General features: G+C 50.3%; 1 protein-coding gene and 1 long non-coding RNA gene across 3 annotated transcripts in view; one reads left to right on the top strand and one right to left on the bottom strand.

Moving 5' to 3' along the window:
- The first annotated feature begins 1,487 nt into the window (after positions 1 to 1,487).
- On the top strand, positions 1,488 to 12,726 carry LOC110341016. The gene is made up of 3 exons (XR_002382895.2): positions 1,488 to 1,596; positions 12,051 to 12,231; positions 12,615 to 12,726. It is a non-coding gene; the product is annotated as an uncharacterized LOC110341016 (long non-coding RNA).
- Hk1 (hexokinase 1) overlaps positions 10,740 to 18,230 on the bottom strand; it is an 89,167-nt gene continuing 81,676 nt past the window's right edge. For both annotated transcript variants that reach the window (XM_040732021.1, XM_005070906.4), the window contains 4 exons: positions 16,798 to 16,981; positions 15,603 to 15,758; positions 13,226 to 13,459; positions 10,740 to 11,636 (listed from right to left, as the gene is read on the bottom strand). In XM_040732021.1, the coding sequence (XP_040587955.1) occupies positions 11,492 to 11,636; positions 13,226 to 13,459; positions 15,603 to 15,758; positions 16,798 to 16,981 (719 nt within the window). In that variant the 3' untranslated portion in view covers positions 10,740 to 11,491. The remainder of the gene's footprint in view (positions 11,637 to 13,225; positions 13,460 to 15,602; positions 15,759 to 16,797; positions 16,982 to 18,230) is intronic.

Raw genomic sequence — 18,230 nt, 5'->3', positions numbered from 1 at the left:
GATCACTGTGTCAGATGCTGGCTCTGCTAGTACCCCCAATAGAGGGCTCTGATGTCACTTAGACCTGTAGTCATGACCCGGACATCACAGAGGGCTTAGAAGGCACTGTTGGGGCACCAGCAAAGGACTGATGGTGAATCCCAAACTGCAGCCTTGGAATGAAAGCAGCGATCTCCTGAGCTAGGATGTGTAAAAGGGGCAGGCAGGGGCTAGGGTCCCACAGACTGGGTCATCAAGTCTGGGGAGGAGACCCAGCAGCCACTCCGTCTCTTTGGACTGCTCCGATGTTCACGCACTAGAGCAGAGGGTATGCCTCCTCACCGTCTGGAGGGTGCAGAGAGGGAGGGAAGGCTACTTACGGGGTGTGTGGGGAGGGAGATGAAAAGGGTTAGACTCAGAGGAACTCGGGTAGGCAGGGAAATCAAAGGCAGGCTCTGTGAGACTGCGACTTCTTGTTCCCAGAAGACACTGCCAGGGGATAAGGGCAGGCAGGCATGGGGGTGTGTATCTAAATAGGACCCACCGGGGGAAGGGGAGCACCCAGGGTCTATGAAGTAGTCAAGCCAGCTTGTAGTTTAGCAGCCCTCACACCCAAGGCAGTAATGTTTACTTCCCTTGGGGTTTGCTTTTCAGTTTTTCTGGAGGCTCAACCTTTTAGACATTCAAATCCGAAAGTCACTAGAACCCCACTACATTTCATGGGATCTCCTAAGGCTAGTAAGTATATCTCACTGGAAACCAGAGGACTTGGAAGTGACTGCAGTTACCTTGTACTCCGAGGACCCCTTTCCAGCGAGGCCCTGACCCCACCCCGGCTAGACACTGTCAGTTCCCACTTGCACAGCAAGGCGAACAGGAGACACTGTAAACCCGGCCCTAGGGAACAGCTCCTCTTCCCTTTTAGTAAACTAGGGAAGGATCCTCGGGGAAACCACTCCTCTGCCCATACCTGACCCCTAGGCCCACGAGCTGTGCAAAGCTAAGGGTTGGCACCTGGGGATTGTCTCCGGGGAATGAAAGCTTAAGGGTCTTATCACACGATAAGACAAACCTTGAAGTTTACCAAGCTTGAGTTCAAGGTGAGATAGCCTTAAAATTCAAATAGGCCTAGCTCCTGGTGGGTTTTGGGAGTGGGGGGGGAGTTTTGTCTCCAGCTAGGAAAGCTTTGTTGGGTCCTGACACCCCTGAGAGTCTTTGACTGTTTGTCAAGATCCTACATGGCTACTGCTACTATGGTGGGGCAGATCCCTCCTCTACACAAAACCCTTCCCCAGCCCTGGCTGTCTTACACGTTGGCCTGGGGAGGTCCTCAAGTCAATGGGGAGTGTGGTGGTGACTGAGAATGGCCCTCTTAGGCTCCTGTCTTTGAATGTTTAGTTTCCAGTTGGTGGACTGTTTAAGAAGGCGTGGCTTTGGAGGAGGAGGTGTGTCACTGGGAGGGGCTTTGAAGTTTGAAAAACTCTTCCCTGGGCCCAGTCTCTCTCTCTGTCTCCTGCCTTTGCACCACAATGTAAGGCTCTTGACTACAGCTCCAGTGCCTCGCTTGCATGCAGCCAGCTCGCTCCCGTGATGGTCCTGGACTAGCCCTCGGAAACTGTAAGCAAGCCTCCAGGCAAAGCTGCCTTGGCCGTGGTGTCTCTTCACAGCCATAGAACAGTAAGGCAGGAACCGGGTAAGGACAGAGGTTGGAACTAGATGTAGGACTCCGCTATGGGAGGCTGAGTGGCGCATGCAGGAGGCCCTGGGAGTGTGCAGCAGCACAGACCCAGTCTGGCGCTACAAAGAAGCCAGGGAGCAACGAAGCCCAGGCTGCTTGGATGGGAGGCTGGAGATGAGGGGCTCTGCTGGGTCTTAATGCCCGCTCGGCATCTTAGGTCTTCTCTACGCCCCCCCCCCCCCGCTTTTGTTTCTGCTCATGTCACATCCTCGGCACCCCACTCTCGATTTCATTTTCTTCTGTAGATTACAGGTACTTAATTCAAGGAAAGTGGCCCCAACACGGGGCACGTGAACCAAGTAGAAAATCTCCACAACTCCAAGTCATCGGTGGATAATTTCTTGCTGGGTGGGGCTTGATAGATAGGCTGTTTGCAGGCACCTGCGTTTCCTAAGCGCGGTCTCAGTTTCTGCCAAGTGTTGTCAATAAAGGGAGTCCTTTCAAGGATACCTCAGAAGAGGGGCACAGAGAGTGTTGGAAAAACTACCCGCTCCTGCAGGGTCAGGAGAACGAGAAGGGGTTAGGCTGGAGGGACCTGAAACTAAGCTGCTGACCCCCCCCCCCACTCCGAGTTCCTGACTTGGTTCTCCTTCTAGGTTCTTGCATGGTTAAGAAGTGGGTGTGGTGGGCTAGAGAGATGGCTCAGTGGTTAAAAGCATTGCGTGCTCTTTCAGAGGACCCAGGTTCAATTCCCAGCAGCCACATGGTATCCAACACACATCTATAATGGGATCCTCAGTGGTTTAGAGCACTGACTGTGGGCCAGAGGTGTGGGGTGTGGCACACACCTTTAATCCCAGCACTTGGTGGGGGGCAGAGGCAGGCGGATCTCAGTGAGCTCAAGGCCAACCTGGTCTACATGTTGAGTTCTAGGATGGCCAGGACTGTTACACAGGGAAACCCTGTCTCAAAAAACAAAACCAAAAAACAAACAAACAAAAAACCCACCACTGACTGCTCTTCCAGAGGACCCAGGTTCAATTCCCAGCACGCACATGGTGGCTCACAATCATCTATAATGGGATCTGATACCCTCTTCAGACATGCAGGAATACATGTAGACTCATATACATAAATCTTTAAAAAAGAGGTTGGTGTGGCAGCTACAGGGTCTGCTTGTTACAGAGCCTTGTGGTTGTGGGTGAGTTGTACTAAGCAAGACACCCACGAGGAGCCTGGGGTTTTGTTTGTTCTTGTTGAACAATGGGCAGGTGGCAGGCCCACCTAGCACCCAGGCAGTGAACCCTTACTGACTGAAACTCAAAGGCCACATGAAGCTGTCTCATTTGAATGACACAAGACTCAAGGATAGATAACAGGTGTGTCAGGTGTTGTCCCCCCCAAAAGGCTTCCAGCCTGTTCACCTGGGGACTAAAGGAGATGTGGACAGCAGAGGCAAGTCTGTGAGGGGGGACCAACCCTGCCTGTTGGCTATGGCTCATAGTGGGCTAACTGTCTGGACTTACAAAGGTGGGCGGAGAGCAAAGATTCTGAGGCATTTATGTGACTGAGCTATTTCTGATAGTGCCCTGGTTCTTCACTCTTGGAATTAGAAAGTATACCATTCTAAGCCGGGCAGTGGTGGCGCATGCCTTTAATGCCAGCACTTGGGAGGCAGAGACAGGCGGATCTCTGAGTTCGAGGCCGGGCTGGACCAACAGCCTCCAAAACAATACAGAGAAACCCTGTCTTGTAAAACCAAAAAAAAAAAAAAAAAAAGTACACCGTTCTAATGATCTCTCTGGGGTCTCTGCAAATGGTTTGATTTCCCAGTTAGTGGGTGGACGCGTCCCAGAATGAGGCAGATAAATCTTGACTCCCTGTGCCCTCCAGGATAATGGGCTGGACCTAACCTGAGCCACCAACCTCCTTTCTGCAATGTCTCAAGCTGTGTGAACTTGAGTGAGTGACTGGCGTGTGGAATCCTGCAAGGCGTCGATAGAGCCACCTGCTTAATGAACTCAATACTTGGAGCTTCCGGTGCCTCTTGGCATGTATGGCTTACCTGGAAAGTAGCTCTTGGCATGTATGGCTTACCTGGAAAGTAGCCCTTGGGGCAAAATCAAGTGTTTTGGGGGACTTGGTGGCATCAAACATCATGGAATACTAAAGGAGGAAACCAGGGGATGGCAGGGCATTGGGCCATGCAGGTTTGGGATCCAACTCAGTCTGGCTCCTCCTCTGGACAGACTAGATGCACTAACTGGCCCTACTGACAGACACTACCTACTCATTCACGTGGATGGAGAGAGGAGAAAGGGCTACCCTGACCCAAGACTTCTCATTTCCGGTTCCATCTCATTGCAGATGGGAAACTGACTCTATAATTCTTCCAAAATTGCCCTCAACTGCCTTCCAAGGGCAGATTTGGACCCTCAGACACTCAAACCAACCAACCCTGATTTTCTTTAGCAGGAAGTACTACTATCTCTTGGGTGATAAAGGGAGGGGATGGCCACCTCAGAGGACTCTAATTATGCTGTTTCTCTTTCTGTGTGTGTCTGTTTCCTCACTTCCTCCTTCCCTGCCTCCCTTTCTTCCTTTCTTTGTTTTTTTTAGAGATAGGGTCTCACTATGTCTCCCTGGTTGTCCTGGAACTCACTCTGTAGACTAGACTGACCTTGAACTCACAGAGATCCACCTGCCTCTGCCTCCAGAGTGCTGGGCTTAAAGGTGTGAGTCATTATGCCTGGCTTACAAAACTGTTTTCAGCTGGACCAGTTCTTCGGTGAAATGGTCTAAGATCTTATACCTTTGCAACTACTCAGAATTGGCTTACAATTGTCAGCTAGGTCCTGCTATTTCACTGTCTGACTTCCACAGAACCCTGCCCACACCATATGCTGGAGGGCTTGGGGGAGTTGCACCTGAGGGTCTCCAACTATCACCAGGAGTTCTAGAGATGTTTCGCTTGCAGGAGATGGTGAGAGATTAGGGCCCACATAGGTTCACAGAGCCTGTTCATTAGCAGAGCTGAAAAGGTATCAAAAAGAGTCAGGGAGAGCCAGGTAGTGGTGGCGGCAGGTGGGCGGCACATGCCTTTAATTCCAGCACTTAGGAGGCAGTGTCAGATGGATCTTTGTGAGTTCAAAGCCAGCCTCATCTACTTAGTGGATTTCAGGCCAGACAGACTACATAGTGAAACCTGTTTCAAACAAAACAAAAACAAAAAACAAAAAATGTAAGATTTAAGGTAGTTTTGCTGCAAATCCTGACCAACACGAACAGGCCTGCCAATGTCTAAACAGTCTTTACTACATAGCGTGGAGGGATTGTGTTCTCTTAGATCAGACCTTGACCTCAGTGGAAAAACAGGGTAATGGAAGAGGCACTAGCCATTGGTACTAACTGATGACTCAGACCAAGACTCACAGGCCCAAGTTCTCACAGGAGTCCGGGCTGCCCCTTTGACAGATCCATCTAGGGATATCAGGAGCCCCAAGAGGTCACTGGGAGAAAAGCATTTCATCTCTCTTATTTCTGAGGGCTTCAGGAAAGCCAAGATCAAAATTCTTATTTACTCTCAGCTGATGGTCATTTGCCAGGGAGAAAATGAACCTCCCATTACCTTTCTCATCGACTAAATAAGGGTATCAGAAACCCTGTCTCGAAAAACCAAAAAAAAAAAAAAGGTATCAGAAAACACACTGAGTGCTTGGAGGATGACTCTAGAAGACAAACTCCTGACCCAGTCAGCCCCAGACAGCCATAGAGAATTGCAGAAGCCAGTCTGGTAGGGTATACGTTTAATCCCAGCACTTGGGAGGCAGAGGCAGGTAGATCACTGTTGAGTTTGAGGTCAGCCTGGTCTACATGGTGAGTTCAAGACAACCAGGGCTATATAGTGAGATGCTGTCTTTAAGAAAAAGTATTTTTCCAGAAACTGGTGGCTGAACCAGGTGAGAGCCTAGACCAATTGCTTTAACCCAGTGGTTTCTCAACCTTCCTAACGCTGTGACCCCTTAATGCAGTTCCTCATGTTGTGGTGACCCCCAACCATAAAATTACTTTTGTTGCTACTTTATAACTGTAACCTTGCTACTGTTATGAATCGTAATGTAAATGTCTGTTTTCCATTGGTCTTCGGTGACCCCTGTGAAAGGGTCACTTGACCCCCGGGTTGAGAACTGCTGGTCTAAAATGAAATCTCATTGTATTGTACCCTGGACCTGGAAAGGGAAAGGAAAAAAAAATGACATGCTGACCCACTGGCTGTTGATGAGAGTTGCCCAAGGAGGGGCCATGCTGAAGGGTCCCCTCAGGGCGTGCTTTCTCTGTGGATGGATGGCCAGGTAACTTCTAGAAGGAATGTCCCAAGAAAGGGAGAGCTAAAAATGTCTCGGGCCCACATGGACCCTGTCCCAACAGTTAAGGCAATCACCAGAGGAGGACAAGGCGTCCCCTGAACTCTAAGGCTCAATGCCACCACCTTCATTTGATGGGTCCCGGGGCTACCTCTCCAGGCTTCCGTAATCTGTTCAGCTTGAGGAGTCCCAACTTTACAGATGGGACCCCAATGTGCAGTGTTGCCCTTTCTCCAGTTCCCCAGTTCCCCAAACTGCTGCCTTTGGGGACATATTCAGGCCAGCCATGAAGAGATCTTTTTACACAGTCTCTTGTCTGCCAACTGGGAGATCTCTGTTCTCACACGGTTATCTCATTTTCTAGAGACCCCTGCACCCATTTTGGGCAGGGACATTCTCTCCCAGTATCAGATGGAACTTGTCCTGCCCCTGAGAGGGAACCTATTCTTACACTGGGTAGAAGTCAATATGTATCTCTCAGGATGGGCAGGTGAAGAGAGCCTATAGGGAGGCAGTTCTCAACCTATGGGTCGCGACCCCTTTGGGGGCCACCTGAGACCATCAGAAAACATATTTACCTTATGATTCATAAAAGTAGCAGAAGTGCAGTTATAAAGTTGCAACAAAAATAACTGTATGGTTGGGGACAGCATAACACGAGGAACTGTATTAAAGGGCCGCAGCATTAGGAAGGTTGAGAACCCCTGCTGTATGGGGCCAACTAACGTGCTTCACCTGTTCCAATACATTTAAAGGGCCCTCCCATTTTCCCCATCAGAAACAGTACTCAATAAAGCCTGGAGTGACAGAAGATTCAAGTCTATCATCTTGGCCTTTAAAGAATAGGGACTCCAGAGGGAAGGGATGTTCCAGATCCTATAACCCACCTCCTTTGGAAGTTCAAAAGAGACCTAACAAATACAAGTTAGTACAGGACTTCAGACTATGGTCCCCTTCCATCCTGTGCTACCCAATCCCCATGATCTCCTGACCCAGATTTAGCCTTGAGTAACATACTGTTCTGTTTGGATTTGAAAAAAATTTTTTTATCCCTCTGCACCTGGATACTCAGCCTTTGTTTGCCTTTGGGGACCACAATTTTAAGGTCAGACAAGTTACTTGGACCGTCCTGCCCAAGAGGCTTAGGGACAGTCCCTGTTTATTTGCACTGGCCTTGGCCCAGGACCTCATAGACTGGTCAATCCCCATGTAGCTTTGTACCAATATGTAGATCTGTTACTCTGTGGAGCATTGAAAGATATACCTGTCAGGGAACTGAGTGTCTCCTCAAATTTCTCCACCCCACCATCCCAGCCTCCCCAACTTTTCCAGCCATAATGGAGAGAAATACGATCTCTTGAGAGAAGTCCCAACTATGTCACTCTCGAGTCACATACAAGGATGCACTTGCCACACCCCTTCTCTGGGGTTCCCCACTCAGCCTCAACTTTGACTGTATGTTCTTGAGAGGGAACTGACCTGGGCATTCTGGCCAGATCAATAGGACCCACATCCAGTGGGATACCTTAGCCAGGAGTCAGACTCAGTGACAAAGGGAGGATGGCCGGGATGCCCAAGGGCAATTGTAGCTGTGAGGCTTCTGGTTCCAGAGGCCCATACATAAACCCTAGAGAAACCCTTACTGTATATTGTCTCCGTGGCATTGGGGAAATAAAGACGCTTGTGGCTGTAAGGCTCCTAATTGAGAACCAGGGTGACCACTGAGGTCTGTCCTTGTCTCAACCCTGCTTCCTACCTCCTTGTCAAGGAAGGTCATGAGCATTCGTGCCAGGGGGTCTTGCTGGACCCCTACACAGCTAGACCTGATTTTACCGACCAAACTCTGTTAACGGATGACATTTCATCTCTTCAGGGTGGAGCTCGTGAGGGGAGGGTACTCTGTTGGCTCGGGCTTTTGAGCTGTAGTGAGAAACTAAGGGTGAGTGTCTGTGCTGACTCCGGATGTGCATATCTGGTTCTGGCTAATGCAGCCACCCGGAAGGAAGGGAGGATTAGTAGCATCTGGGTCCCCCGCCTATTTGAGGCAGTTCAGCTCCCATGTGGCAGCCATGCACTGCCAGAGACATCAAAAGGAAGAGGACCCGATGACCTCTGGTAGCCACCAAGCCGGCAGGTACTGCTCCTAACACAGTTGCATGGAGACCAGGACTGCTCCTCTGAGATGGCTAGTTTTATGTCAGCTTGACATAGCTAGAGTCATCTGAGAGGAGGGAGCCTCAATTGAGAGGACACCTCCAGAAAATCTAGCTGTAGGCAAGTCTGCAGAACGGTTTCTTTGATTGATGGGGGAGGGTCCAGCCCATTGTGGGAGGTGCTATCCCTGGGCTGGTGGGCCTGACTTCTATAAGAAAGCAGGCTGAGCAAGCCATGAGCGAGCCAGTAACTAGCACACCTCTGTGGCTTGCGTATTAGCGCCTGCCTCCACCCTGATTTGAGTTCCTGCCTTGACTTCTCTCAATGGACTGTGATTCAGGTACATAAGCCAAATGATCCCTTCCTCCCAAGTTGCTTTTGGTCATGGTGTTTCACCACAACAGTAGTAACTAAGACATATTCCTATGGGAAGACTCCTTCCCTCCAACTACTATGAGGACATGCTATACCGTCCCTACAATGGAGGATGCCTGTACCCTGGACCACTGTGGATTTGGGGGTGGGGAGTGAGTTGCCCATAATAGCCATGTATGGCTGTCTGGATCCTTACAATGGGGGATTCTAAAATCCAGGGTGGGAAAACTCCGACTAGCTAGGTAAAATGTTTATGGGGAAGGGAATATCAGGTGTTATCATTCAATGGTTCAGAGATGAGAGACACCAAAAGGCCATTCTGATCTGTCCCCCGCTGGTGCGCAGAAGAGGACTGATGGATAGGTTTTACTCACTGGCAGAGGGAACAAAGTCCTACCTTTTCCTTGCACTGGTGAAAGCTTTCACTGGCTGGGTCGAAGCCTTTCCTTGTAAAGCGGAAAAGGTATAGGACATGATGACTGTTCTAAATGAAATAATTCTTGGGATTAAGGTACCTAAGGGTGTACAGTGATAATGATCAGCCTCCAAGGCAGAATCTACCAGGGACTTTCCTAGGCCTTGGGGATAATTTACTCCTCCACTGTGCCTGGCACCCCCAGCCTTCTAGAAAGATACAAAGAACAAATGTGTTACTAAAAAGGCACCTTGCTAAATTAGTGCAAGAACGCAAAACTCCTTGAACCCTTATAGTTGCTACCCTTAGTTAGCTCCGATGGCTAATGACGACTGTGACTGGTCCCTTTGGAAGCCTTGTATGACAAGCTTTTCCTTTCAAGGGATTTGCTCATAAGCCTGAAATTAACCATCTGGTGACACAGACCACCCACATCAAGTCCCAGCAAATCCTTTCAGAACTATGAGACAAGGAGGTCTAGAGTGAGGACATGGTACCTTACCCACTGTGTCCCAGGGACCTGGTTCTCTGGTCAAGATAGTCAAAGAGACACCCTCTCTAAATCCCAGTTGGGAGCACCCTTCTGTCATTTTATCAATGCCTCCAGAAGCTAAGGTGACTGGCATGGGCTCTGGATCCATCACATCAGGACCAAGAAGTAGCCCTTTGCAAGACCCCACCTTAGGAGAAAGCGCCTCTCCAAAAGCAGATTCAACCCCTGAGAGACACTGGAGGCCCTGAGCCTCGTGTGAGTCCGACCCTGTCTGTTCTCTTCACTGTCCTCAACTGGATTTTGTTCAACCGATTGTCACCACTCAGGAATGGCCACTCTAGGCTGGGCTATATTCACCTTACTGTAACAGCTTCTGATGTTATCTTCACTCCTTTAGCCCCTTGGCTCCTATAGGTGGTTCTGCACGTGGGTGCATTGCTTACTGGAATTTTACTGCAGTGCCCCTGAACCGGCCCCCAGGAGCCTGCCTCTCACAGGCCAACTCCCCCTAGACTCTGCCCCCTCTCAGCATCTGTCAGTCTCTGAGAAGGGGGGACTGATGGGGGCTTAGAGGAACAAAGGCAGGCTCCCCGAGATGGCATCTTCTAGTTAAGTCCCCCAAAGACACTGCCAGGGGAAGCCATGGGGGTGGGCGTCTCAACAGAATCGACAGGGAGAAGGGAGGCCCAGAAGCTCTGGGGAACACCCAAGCCAGAGTCAGTTGATCAGACTCCCAGTCCTAGGGACCCCCCTCTCCCAAAGTGGTTGCTTTTATTCTCCATTGTTTGGTCTTCTATCTTCTGGGCATTCAATTCTTTGTCTGTCCAAGGAACTGACCTTGAAAACCCCTTGACAACTACCCAACACACCTGTTACAGAAGACTACATTGCCTTCTCCCTAAATTCAGCCAGCCCCAGAAGGTCAAGTTCACTGTTTCCCAACAAGAGAACACATACTTTTATTTTTTCAGGCCGTGAGGTTGGGGCTTAGGGTGTGGGGACTACCAGGCAGGTACTGGGAGATCAGGCCAGAGGCTACTTCAGGGCTGGAGACGTTTTTACTGATTCATTTGAGATGGGATGTCATGTAGAACAGCCTGGCATGAAACTATGTAGCCAAGAAGGGCCTTGAACTCCTGCCTCCGCCTCCCAAGTGCTGGGATTATGGCACCTGTGCCACTGTTGAACTTTCTCCCCAGCCCAGGAGTCCATAAAACCCTTTAGTCTGGCTGTCACCACATCCTAAAATTCCCCTCCCCCACAGGAAACACCACTCTGAGCTTTTGAATCAGTACAAAGTTTACTAGTCGTACAAGGCTCACTAAAGCGATGGGAGATTCCGGTGACGGCGTTGTTTTGTGGGTTGGTTCCTTCTATTAAGATGGAGACAAGATGTTTGCCCACAGGATTGCCCACCTATCCCACCACCAGCCATCACCACCACCACCACGAGACAAACGAAATGCAAGACTGTCATAACGTGACTAGGACTGGTTCCACGGACACACAACTCAGTGGCATCGATACAATACATCCAGACAGGATGGCAGGCTTCTGCGTAGGTGCTGGGAGAGGAAGGAGACAGCAGCGTCACGTCCACACCCGCCCTTCAGGCCATGCCCCTGTGGGAAGGAGTCCGGCAGTGTCTGCTGGTGATAATACACTTCACACGGAGGGGAGGTGACTCCAAAGACAGGCTTGGAAGGCCCAGAAGGTGGGTCCAAGAGAGGGACTCTTTCCTGGCTAGATGTCTGCCGTAGACTTGGTGCCACTACATTCACGCATGGGCAAAGCATGGCCGGGTCGAACTTGAATCATGCAGAGTGGCAGGGTGGGGGTTGAGGGGTCCAGGCGAGAGGTCATCGACAGCACGCACTCTTTGTGGTATTCTATATTATATTCCGTTACTGCGGTCCCCTTCCTCCCCCTGCGGCATTGTGGGCTCCGGGGCTCCGTCTCCCAGCTGGGCTTGCTGGGTGGAATGGGGGAGTGCTGGAAGGGTAGCGGGCTGGGGGCTGGGAGGATCCTGGCTCTTAGGTGGTCATGGCATCTCTGAGCCGCACGCCCACAGCTGTGATGAGGGCAGCCCCCTTGCCACTGCCATCTTCAGACAGGAGGAAGGACACAGTGCACTTTGGTGACAGCTCCTTCACAGTTTGGTGCATGATTCTAGAGAAACTGAGAAGACAAGAGACGGAGGAGGTCAGTTGTGGCTGGGCTGTTCAGTTGGTGGGGTCCCTGCCTACTTAGCATTCAGGAGGCCCAGGCCCTGAATCTGATTCCCAGAACTGGGGAGGTGGAGGTCAGGAAGAGCATAAATTCAAGGTTACCCTCAGCTATTGAGAGTTGCAGGCTTATGGTCAGGGGTATATGGATTCAGACCTCAGACTCAGCAACTTGTAACCTGGCCCCACCTCAGATCTTGGTGGCCCTAGGGAACCTGAAAAAAACTATGAAAGAGGTTTCTGAAGCTTGGAAAGATACAGGCCAAGACTCTGAGCTTATCTTCAAACAGCAGGAGAGAGCAGCCCCATAAAGGGAAGTGACTCTAGGGGCTAGCATTATGACACACATAATTTCTATTCCTGCCAGGAGCTGGAATCAAAGAAGTGTGACAGTCCAGGGCAGCTTCAGAATCCCTCAACTGCCTGGTTTATGCTGCACTGGGCATAGAATCCAGAGCTGCTCGCATGCTAGGCAAGTGCTCTACCAACTGAGTCACATCCCCGCTGGACACAGCTTCTAAATGATGGCTCCATGCTACCAGCTCAAGGTAAGTGGGTAACGTCCTGAGGACATTGGGTCAGACTGTAGCCCGCTTTAGTTAGGATGGTCTTAGGTGATTGCTAATCTTGGTTGTCATCCTGACTACATCCAGAATTAACTAAAACCCAAGGGTCTGGGCACATCTGTGAGATTTTTCTTTTTGGTTTTTTTTTTTTTTTTTTTTTTTTTTTTTTGAGACAAGGTTTCTCTGTATTGTTTTGGAGGCTGTCCTGGAACTCGCTCTATAGACCAGGCTGGCCTCGAACTCACAGAGAGCCACCTGCCTTTTGAGTACTGGGATTAAAGGCGTGCGCTGCACGGCTGAGATTTTTCTTGATTGGATTATCCGAGGGGTGATGATCCACCCTGAACGTGGGCCACACCCTCTAGTGACAGCTCACATAAGAGGACGTGGAAGAAGGAAGCTTTTGCCTTGTGCCTATTTGCCCTCGCTCTCACTGGCAAGTTCATCTATCCAGTTACCGAGGCACTGGATTCCGATGTGATCTGAAGACCAGCTAAGACTTCCAGCCTCCTGGACTGAACAGCTATTGGATTCATGGCCTTTCTGTTGGGCGGTGGTCATTTTGGACTAGTGTATCACAGCCTGTAAGCCACTCTGATACATCTATTTTACTATAGATTCATTCTATCAGTTCTGTCCTTTATAGAACCCTGACTAATACAAAAGGGCTTCTGGTCAGACTTGGTCACTGCTCCTAAGACCCCAGCTTTGGAACATACAGAAAACAAAAAGCCCGTCCCCAACACAGAGCCCTGGGTCTACACTGACTTCTGTTCTGCAGGTGAACTAGGGAGAGTATCACACCTTGCCCGTGTGAGCTGGCCCAGTAGAGCCCGTCCCTGGCTCCCCAAACTCCCTTCACTGGTCTCAGGCTCTTGTATCCCCATGAAGAATTGTGTTGACACATTGTCACCCTCAAGGGACTCACCAGTAGGGAGGGTCCTCCCCCTCCATCCCAGGAGGAAGCCAAACTCACTGTGGATGAAGTTTGTAGAGCGTGCCGTCCACTCCCACGGTCACGTTCAGATGGTCTAGTCCTCTGTTCTCTCGGATCTTCTCCACCACAGCAGCCATGCCGGCACCACACAGCTGAGCGGCCCTCTTGGACACCACCCCACACACAGTCTTGACCAGGATACTGTCGTCACACGTGCTGTTCAGACCCAGCTGCTGAAGGATGGCCCGAACCTGGAGCAGCGCTAATCGGTCACTGCGGAGGACAAAAAGCCAGCGAGTTGGAGGGAGCATGCTCACCGAACCCTTGGAGCAAAGGCCTGGTCCAAAGCACTCTGCTGGTCTGTGAATGACAACATGGGGGCTTATTCCCTTTCTAGCTAGCTTTTTAAATGAAAAGGTAGGTGCCTATGTAAATGCCATGGTATGCTAATGCCCAGAGAAGCCAGAAGGGGGTGTCGGATTCCCCTAGATCTGGAGCTACAGGATGTTGTGCACGCTGAGAATCACACCCTGGACCTCTAGAAGAGCCACAAGTCCTCTTAAGTCTCTCCCACCCTAGTTAAAAATTGTGTGTGTCGGTGTGTGCACGAGTTACAGGTATCAGATTCCCTGGAACTGGCTATGAGCAGCCCGACGGGGCGGTGCTCTGGGTCCTCTGCAAAAGCAGTGCACACTCTTAACCAAGGAGCCGTCTCTGTAGCCCATCTCTTTAGACCAGTGGTTCTCAACCTGTGGATTGAGATGACCCTTACACTGGGGTCACCTGAGAGCATTAGAAAATACAGATACTTACATTACATTCATAATAGTAGCAAAATTATAGTTACAAAGTAGCAATGCAATAATTTTATGGTTGGGGGGTGGGTCACCACAATGTAAGGAATTGTATTAAAGGGTCTCAGCATTAGGAAGGTTGAGAACCACTGCTTTAAACTTTTAATGAGTTCATTAAAATATGAAATATGGGAACCCTAGAAAAAGGAAAATTGAAAAACAGCTTATCCATATTCATAGTCCCAATACCTTAGGGAAAATACTTTTTTTTTTGAAACAGGGTTTCTCAGTGTAGCTTTGAAGGCTGTCCTGGAACTCGCTCTGTAAACCAGACTGGCCTCGAACTCACAGAGATCCACCTGCCTCTGCCTTCCAAGTGCTGGGATTAAAGGTGTGCGCCATCAGTGCCCAGCTCTCCCTCCTCTTTCTTGAGATTGAGTGTTGTCCAGGATGACCTAAAAACTCACCACCTCACTGCAATGCCCACCTAGGAAAGATCACTTTGAAAACTAACTTTCTAAGAATAGTATCAGGGCTGGGAGGCGGCCCCGTGAGTAAAGCCCTGGTCATGAAAGCCTCATGAACTAACATGGACTCCAGCAACCATGTTAAAAGCCTGAAGCACCCCACAGCAGCATGCTGGGAAACCAGCCTCACACAAGAGGAAGTCCTGACTGCCATGTGTACCCTATAACTCAGCACACTCAGTCACACACACATTCCTTTTTAAATGCCATCTCTTACCGCATTGTGGCTTACTTTGCAATCCACTGCAAAGGTGGCCTTTGTTCCCTTGACTAATGGTCATATTAACTACCTAGTGTGTCCCAAGGCTTGCTTTTCTCTCAGCAAATTGAAAGAGCTAAGAATGGCTGGCCTTTCCCAAGCACTTACACGATATGCATTTTATATGCACTGCATGTATACAAACAATCACGACCTCAGATAGCCCAGGCTGACCCCAGATTTACTATATAGCTGGCCCTCTAACCTGCACCACTACACCCAGGTTTTCATTGTTCCCATTTTAAGGAGGAGGGAATGGGCCCAGGGAAACTGAGGCACACAAGTCAGGGTCGGTCTCAGGGTCAGAAGTGCCCCCAGCCCCACCCTGAGCCATGCTGTGGCCTCTTGTCACATGCGAAGCAAATGTCTTCCCCAATGCTCTTCGCCTCCTTCTCCCAAACACTAACCCTGAAAAGACCTTAGAGAAACTATGTAGCTCTGTTTTGTTTCTTCCTTTGCGAACTGGCCATTTTGGAAACCAATATGGAGGTTCGTCAGGAAATTTAAAATGGAATTATCATAGGGATCCAGCAAGTCCATGAGAGAGATAAAAGTATTTGCTGCCCCCACGTTCATAGCCTCCTTCAGAACGGCCCAAAGGTGGAAATAGCCCGAGTTGCCCAACAGAAGTAGTTAAAAACATTGCGTGGTGGGCGCATCCAATGGAATATTACTCAGGCCTACAAAGGGAGGATACAACAAGGATGAACCTTAACACCATGCTAAGTGAAGTACTCTAAACTCGAATGCATTCCTACTGTGCATCCTGCTTACACGAGGCACCTAGAATAGATTCACAGAGAGGAAAATGGTGGTCAAAGCCCCTCCCTCCTCACCTCTCAATCTGAGAGAGAAACTTGGTCTCAAAGATGCCTCGAGTCTTGAGTGGCTCAGAGATCTGTCCCCGGAAGAGGAACCCTTTCCTGGTGAAGTCGATGAGGATGTTGCGGACGATCTCCCCCAGGTACATCCCGCTGATCATCTTTTCAAACCTAAGTCAAGAGGGGAGGCGGCTAAGTAAGGGGAACCCCGCGCCCACGGTCCATCTGTCGCTCCGGATCTATGGCTGCCCATCCAGGGCATGCCGACCACCGTCACATGCCTGCTCTGTGTGTCCCCACACAGGCAGAGAGGGACCGAGAAAGCCTTCCACCCTCCCCACAGGAATTCCTTCAGCAGTCACAGAAACTGTGCTAGGTGGCCTCCTCCCCAGAGACAACTTTGTCTTTGCCTGGCCCCATCCTACTCTGTTAGTCACGAGAAGTCTGGCCCAGACTGGCTCTCACCTGTTCCAGGCTCTCTCACAGCCACCCTTGGACAGCACACACACACGGGCTCCCTTACACAATGACTGATGGCCCGGAGAAGACAGGGAGTGAGTGGGAGTCTCAGTGAGGTCACAGCCCAACACAGTACAAGGCCCTCACCGAGGTATTCGGAACAGTTTCAGACTAAGCAAATAGCTGAGTTTTAAATGAACAATAGAGAGAGTTCTTTGTGTTTTTTGGATGGTTTTTGCCATCAACCAAAATACTGATCAAGCACAAAGTAGGGGAAAGTCGGGTGGGCCACAACGCTTTCAAGGTTAAGCTGGAGCCAGTTTGTTTCCAAAGGCCATGACTTGGACCAGTTTGTCTTGGTCATTGAATATCCTGATTCTTGGAAGACTGGGTGGATGAAACCATTTCAGAACCAATCTGTGACCTCAGGTGCAAAAACGTTAAGCAACCACTAGGGGGCACAGGAGCTTGCAAGTGGGAAGGGCATCCACCTCATTCAGGCTAGGGAACAAACAGGGCTTGGCTTAACTCTTTGAGACCCCCTGGGGGCACGGTCCACTGTCACCATCACTGTTGGGAATTATCCTGCACCATGCCAAGAATCAAAAGCCCAAGGTTAGTGTAATACCAGAGGGATGGCTTTGCAAGCCCCTGCAGCCTCCCTCCGACTGGAAACACGTCCGTACAGCAGCAGCAGAACTCAGCCAGCCTCATCACCCCAAGTGTGGCGCTTGCTCTGTGGGTTGGTTACCTTTGCTTCCCGGAGTTCAGTGAATACTCGTCCACCACTCTGTCGAAGTCTGTTCTGATGTCGTCCAGACAGCCGTTGTCGCCAAAGGCGCCCCACTCCATGTTGATGCACATCTGGCCCTGGGTCCCCTCCACCATCTCTACGTTCCTCATCTCCTCCATGTAGCAGGCATTGCTGCCAGTCCCTAAGACACAGGGGCGGAGGTCAGTGAGGGGCCCACACCAAGGGGACATCACACCTGGATGTAAGCGCTGATGTAAGATAGGGGGGGGCGCTTAAAAATTTAATATTCATATATGCACACACTTGAGTTAAATAAGCCGTACCCCCTCCCCACCAATTCCCCCTATCCTGTACCACTCTTTCCTCCCAACTCCATGCCCCCCCAAATACCTACTGAACCCAGGTAGTGCTGCCCGCATGGATCTTAGGGCAGGGCCATCTATAGAGCATTGGGAACCTCTCAGGGACAACAGAAGTGACCCTCCTTCCAAAGTAGCTATTGATTTCTCAGCTAGGGTGGCATTCAGGACACCCGCCCCATGCACGCCGGGATTTTTGTCTGCCTTGTGCAGGCCTCAATCTTGCGCAGGCCTTTTGCCTACAGTGAGCATCTTGGAGTTTGTGTGTACAAGACTGTTTTTCTACAGCAGCTAGCCACCTCTGGCTCTTACGGTATCCTGCCCCCTGTTCCATAAGGACCCCTGAGCCTCGGAGGAAGAGGGCTGGTTGCACTCAGTGGCACTCTGCCATCTGGGCTACATCCCCAGCCCTCGGTGCATGTACATGTGTGGAGTCCTCCCCCCTCAATCACTAATTAAGAAAATGCCCTCCAGGCTTGCCTGCAGCCCCATCTTGTGGGGACATTTTCTCAATGAGGCTCCCTCCTCTCTGCCGACTCTAACTTGTCAAGTTGACATAAAGGCAGCTGGGACATGAACCTCATAGAATGTCTGCTGCTTCTGAGATGAGAAGTATTCCTCTGGGTGGTGTGTGGTTCCCAGGGCATTCTGGTTTTCCAGGCCTCTGGTCTCCATTCTTGAACTCCCTAGAGCATGTCTTACTTGGTATCCCTCAGGACCCAGGGGAAGGAGCACCATTGCAGTTTTTAGCCCACAAGGGGCCGTGTAAACAAACTGGGGAGATATACTTTCACAGAAGTTTGTTATTTTCAAACTGTATGTGTAACACATGTATGGGCCTGCGCATGGGTAGAGTCTGAGTTCAACTTGTAGAAGCCAGTTCTCTTTCTACTGTGGAGCGAACCTGAGAATCAGACCCAGGCCAGCAGGTGCCTTTACCCACTGAGGTCTATCTGGCTAGTCCTCACAGCAGCTTTAATGTCACAGCCTCAGGCTGAGCTCCCTAGACTTGTCTTACTGCACACTCAGGCAAGGAGACCTTCCTAAAGATGCTCGTGTTCATGAAGATCT

This window comes from Mesocricetus auratus, unplaced genomic scaffold (assembly GCF_017639785.1).
Source record: "Mesocricetus auratus isolate SY011 unplaced genomic scaffold, BCM_Maur_2.0 Super-Scaffold_100027, whole genome shotgun sequence".
Lineage (NCBI taxonomy): Eukaryota > Metazoa > Chordata > Mammalia > Rodentia > Cricetidae > Mesocricetus > Mesocricetus auratus.
The sequence above is the reverse complement of the archived record's forward strand: the minus strand, read 5'-3'. Positions and strand labels throughout refer to the sequence as shown.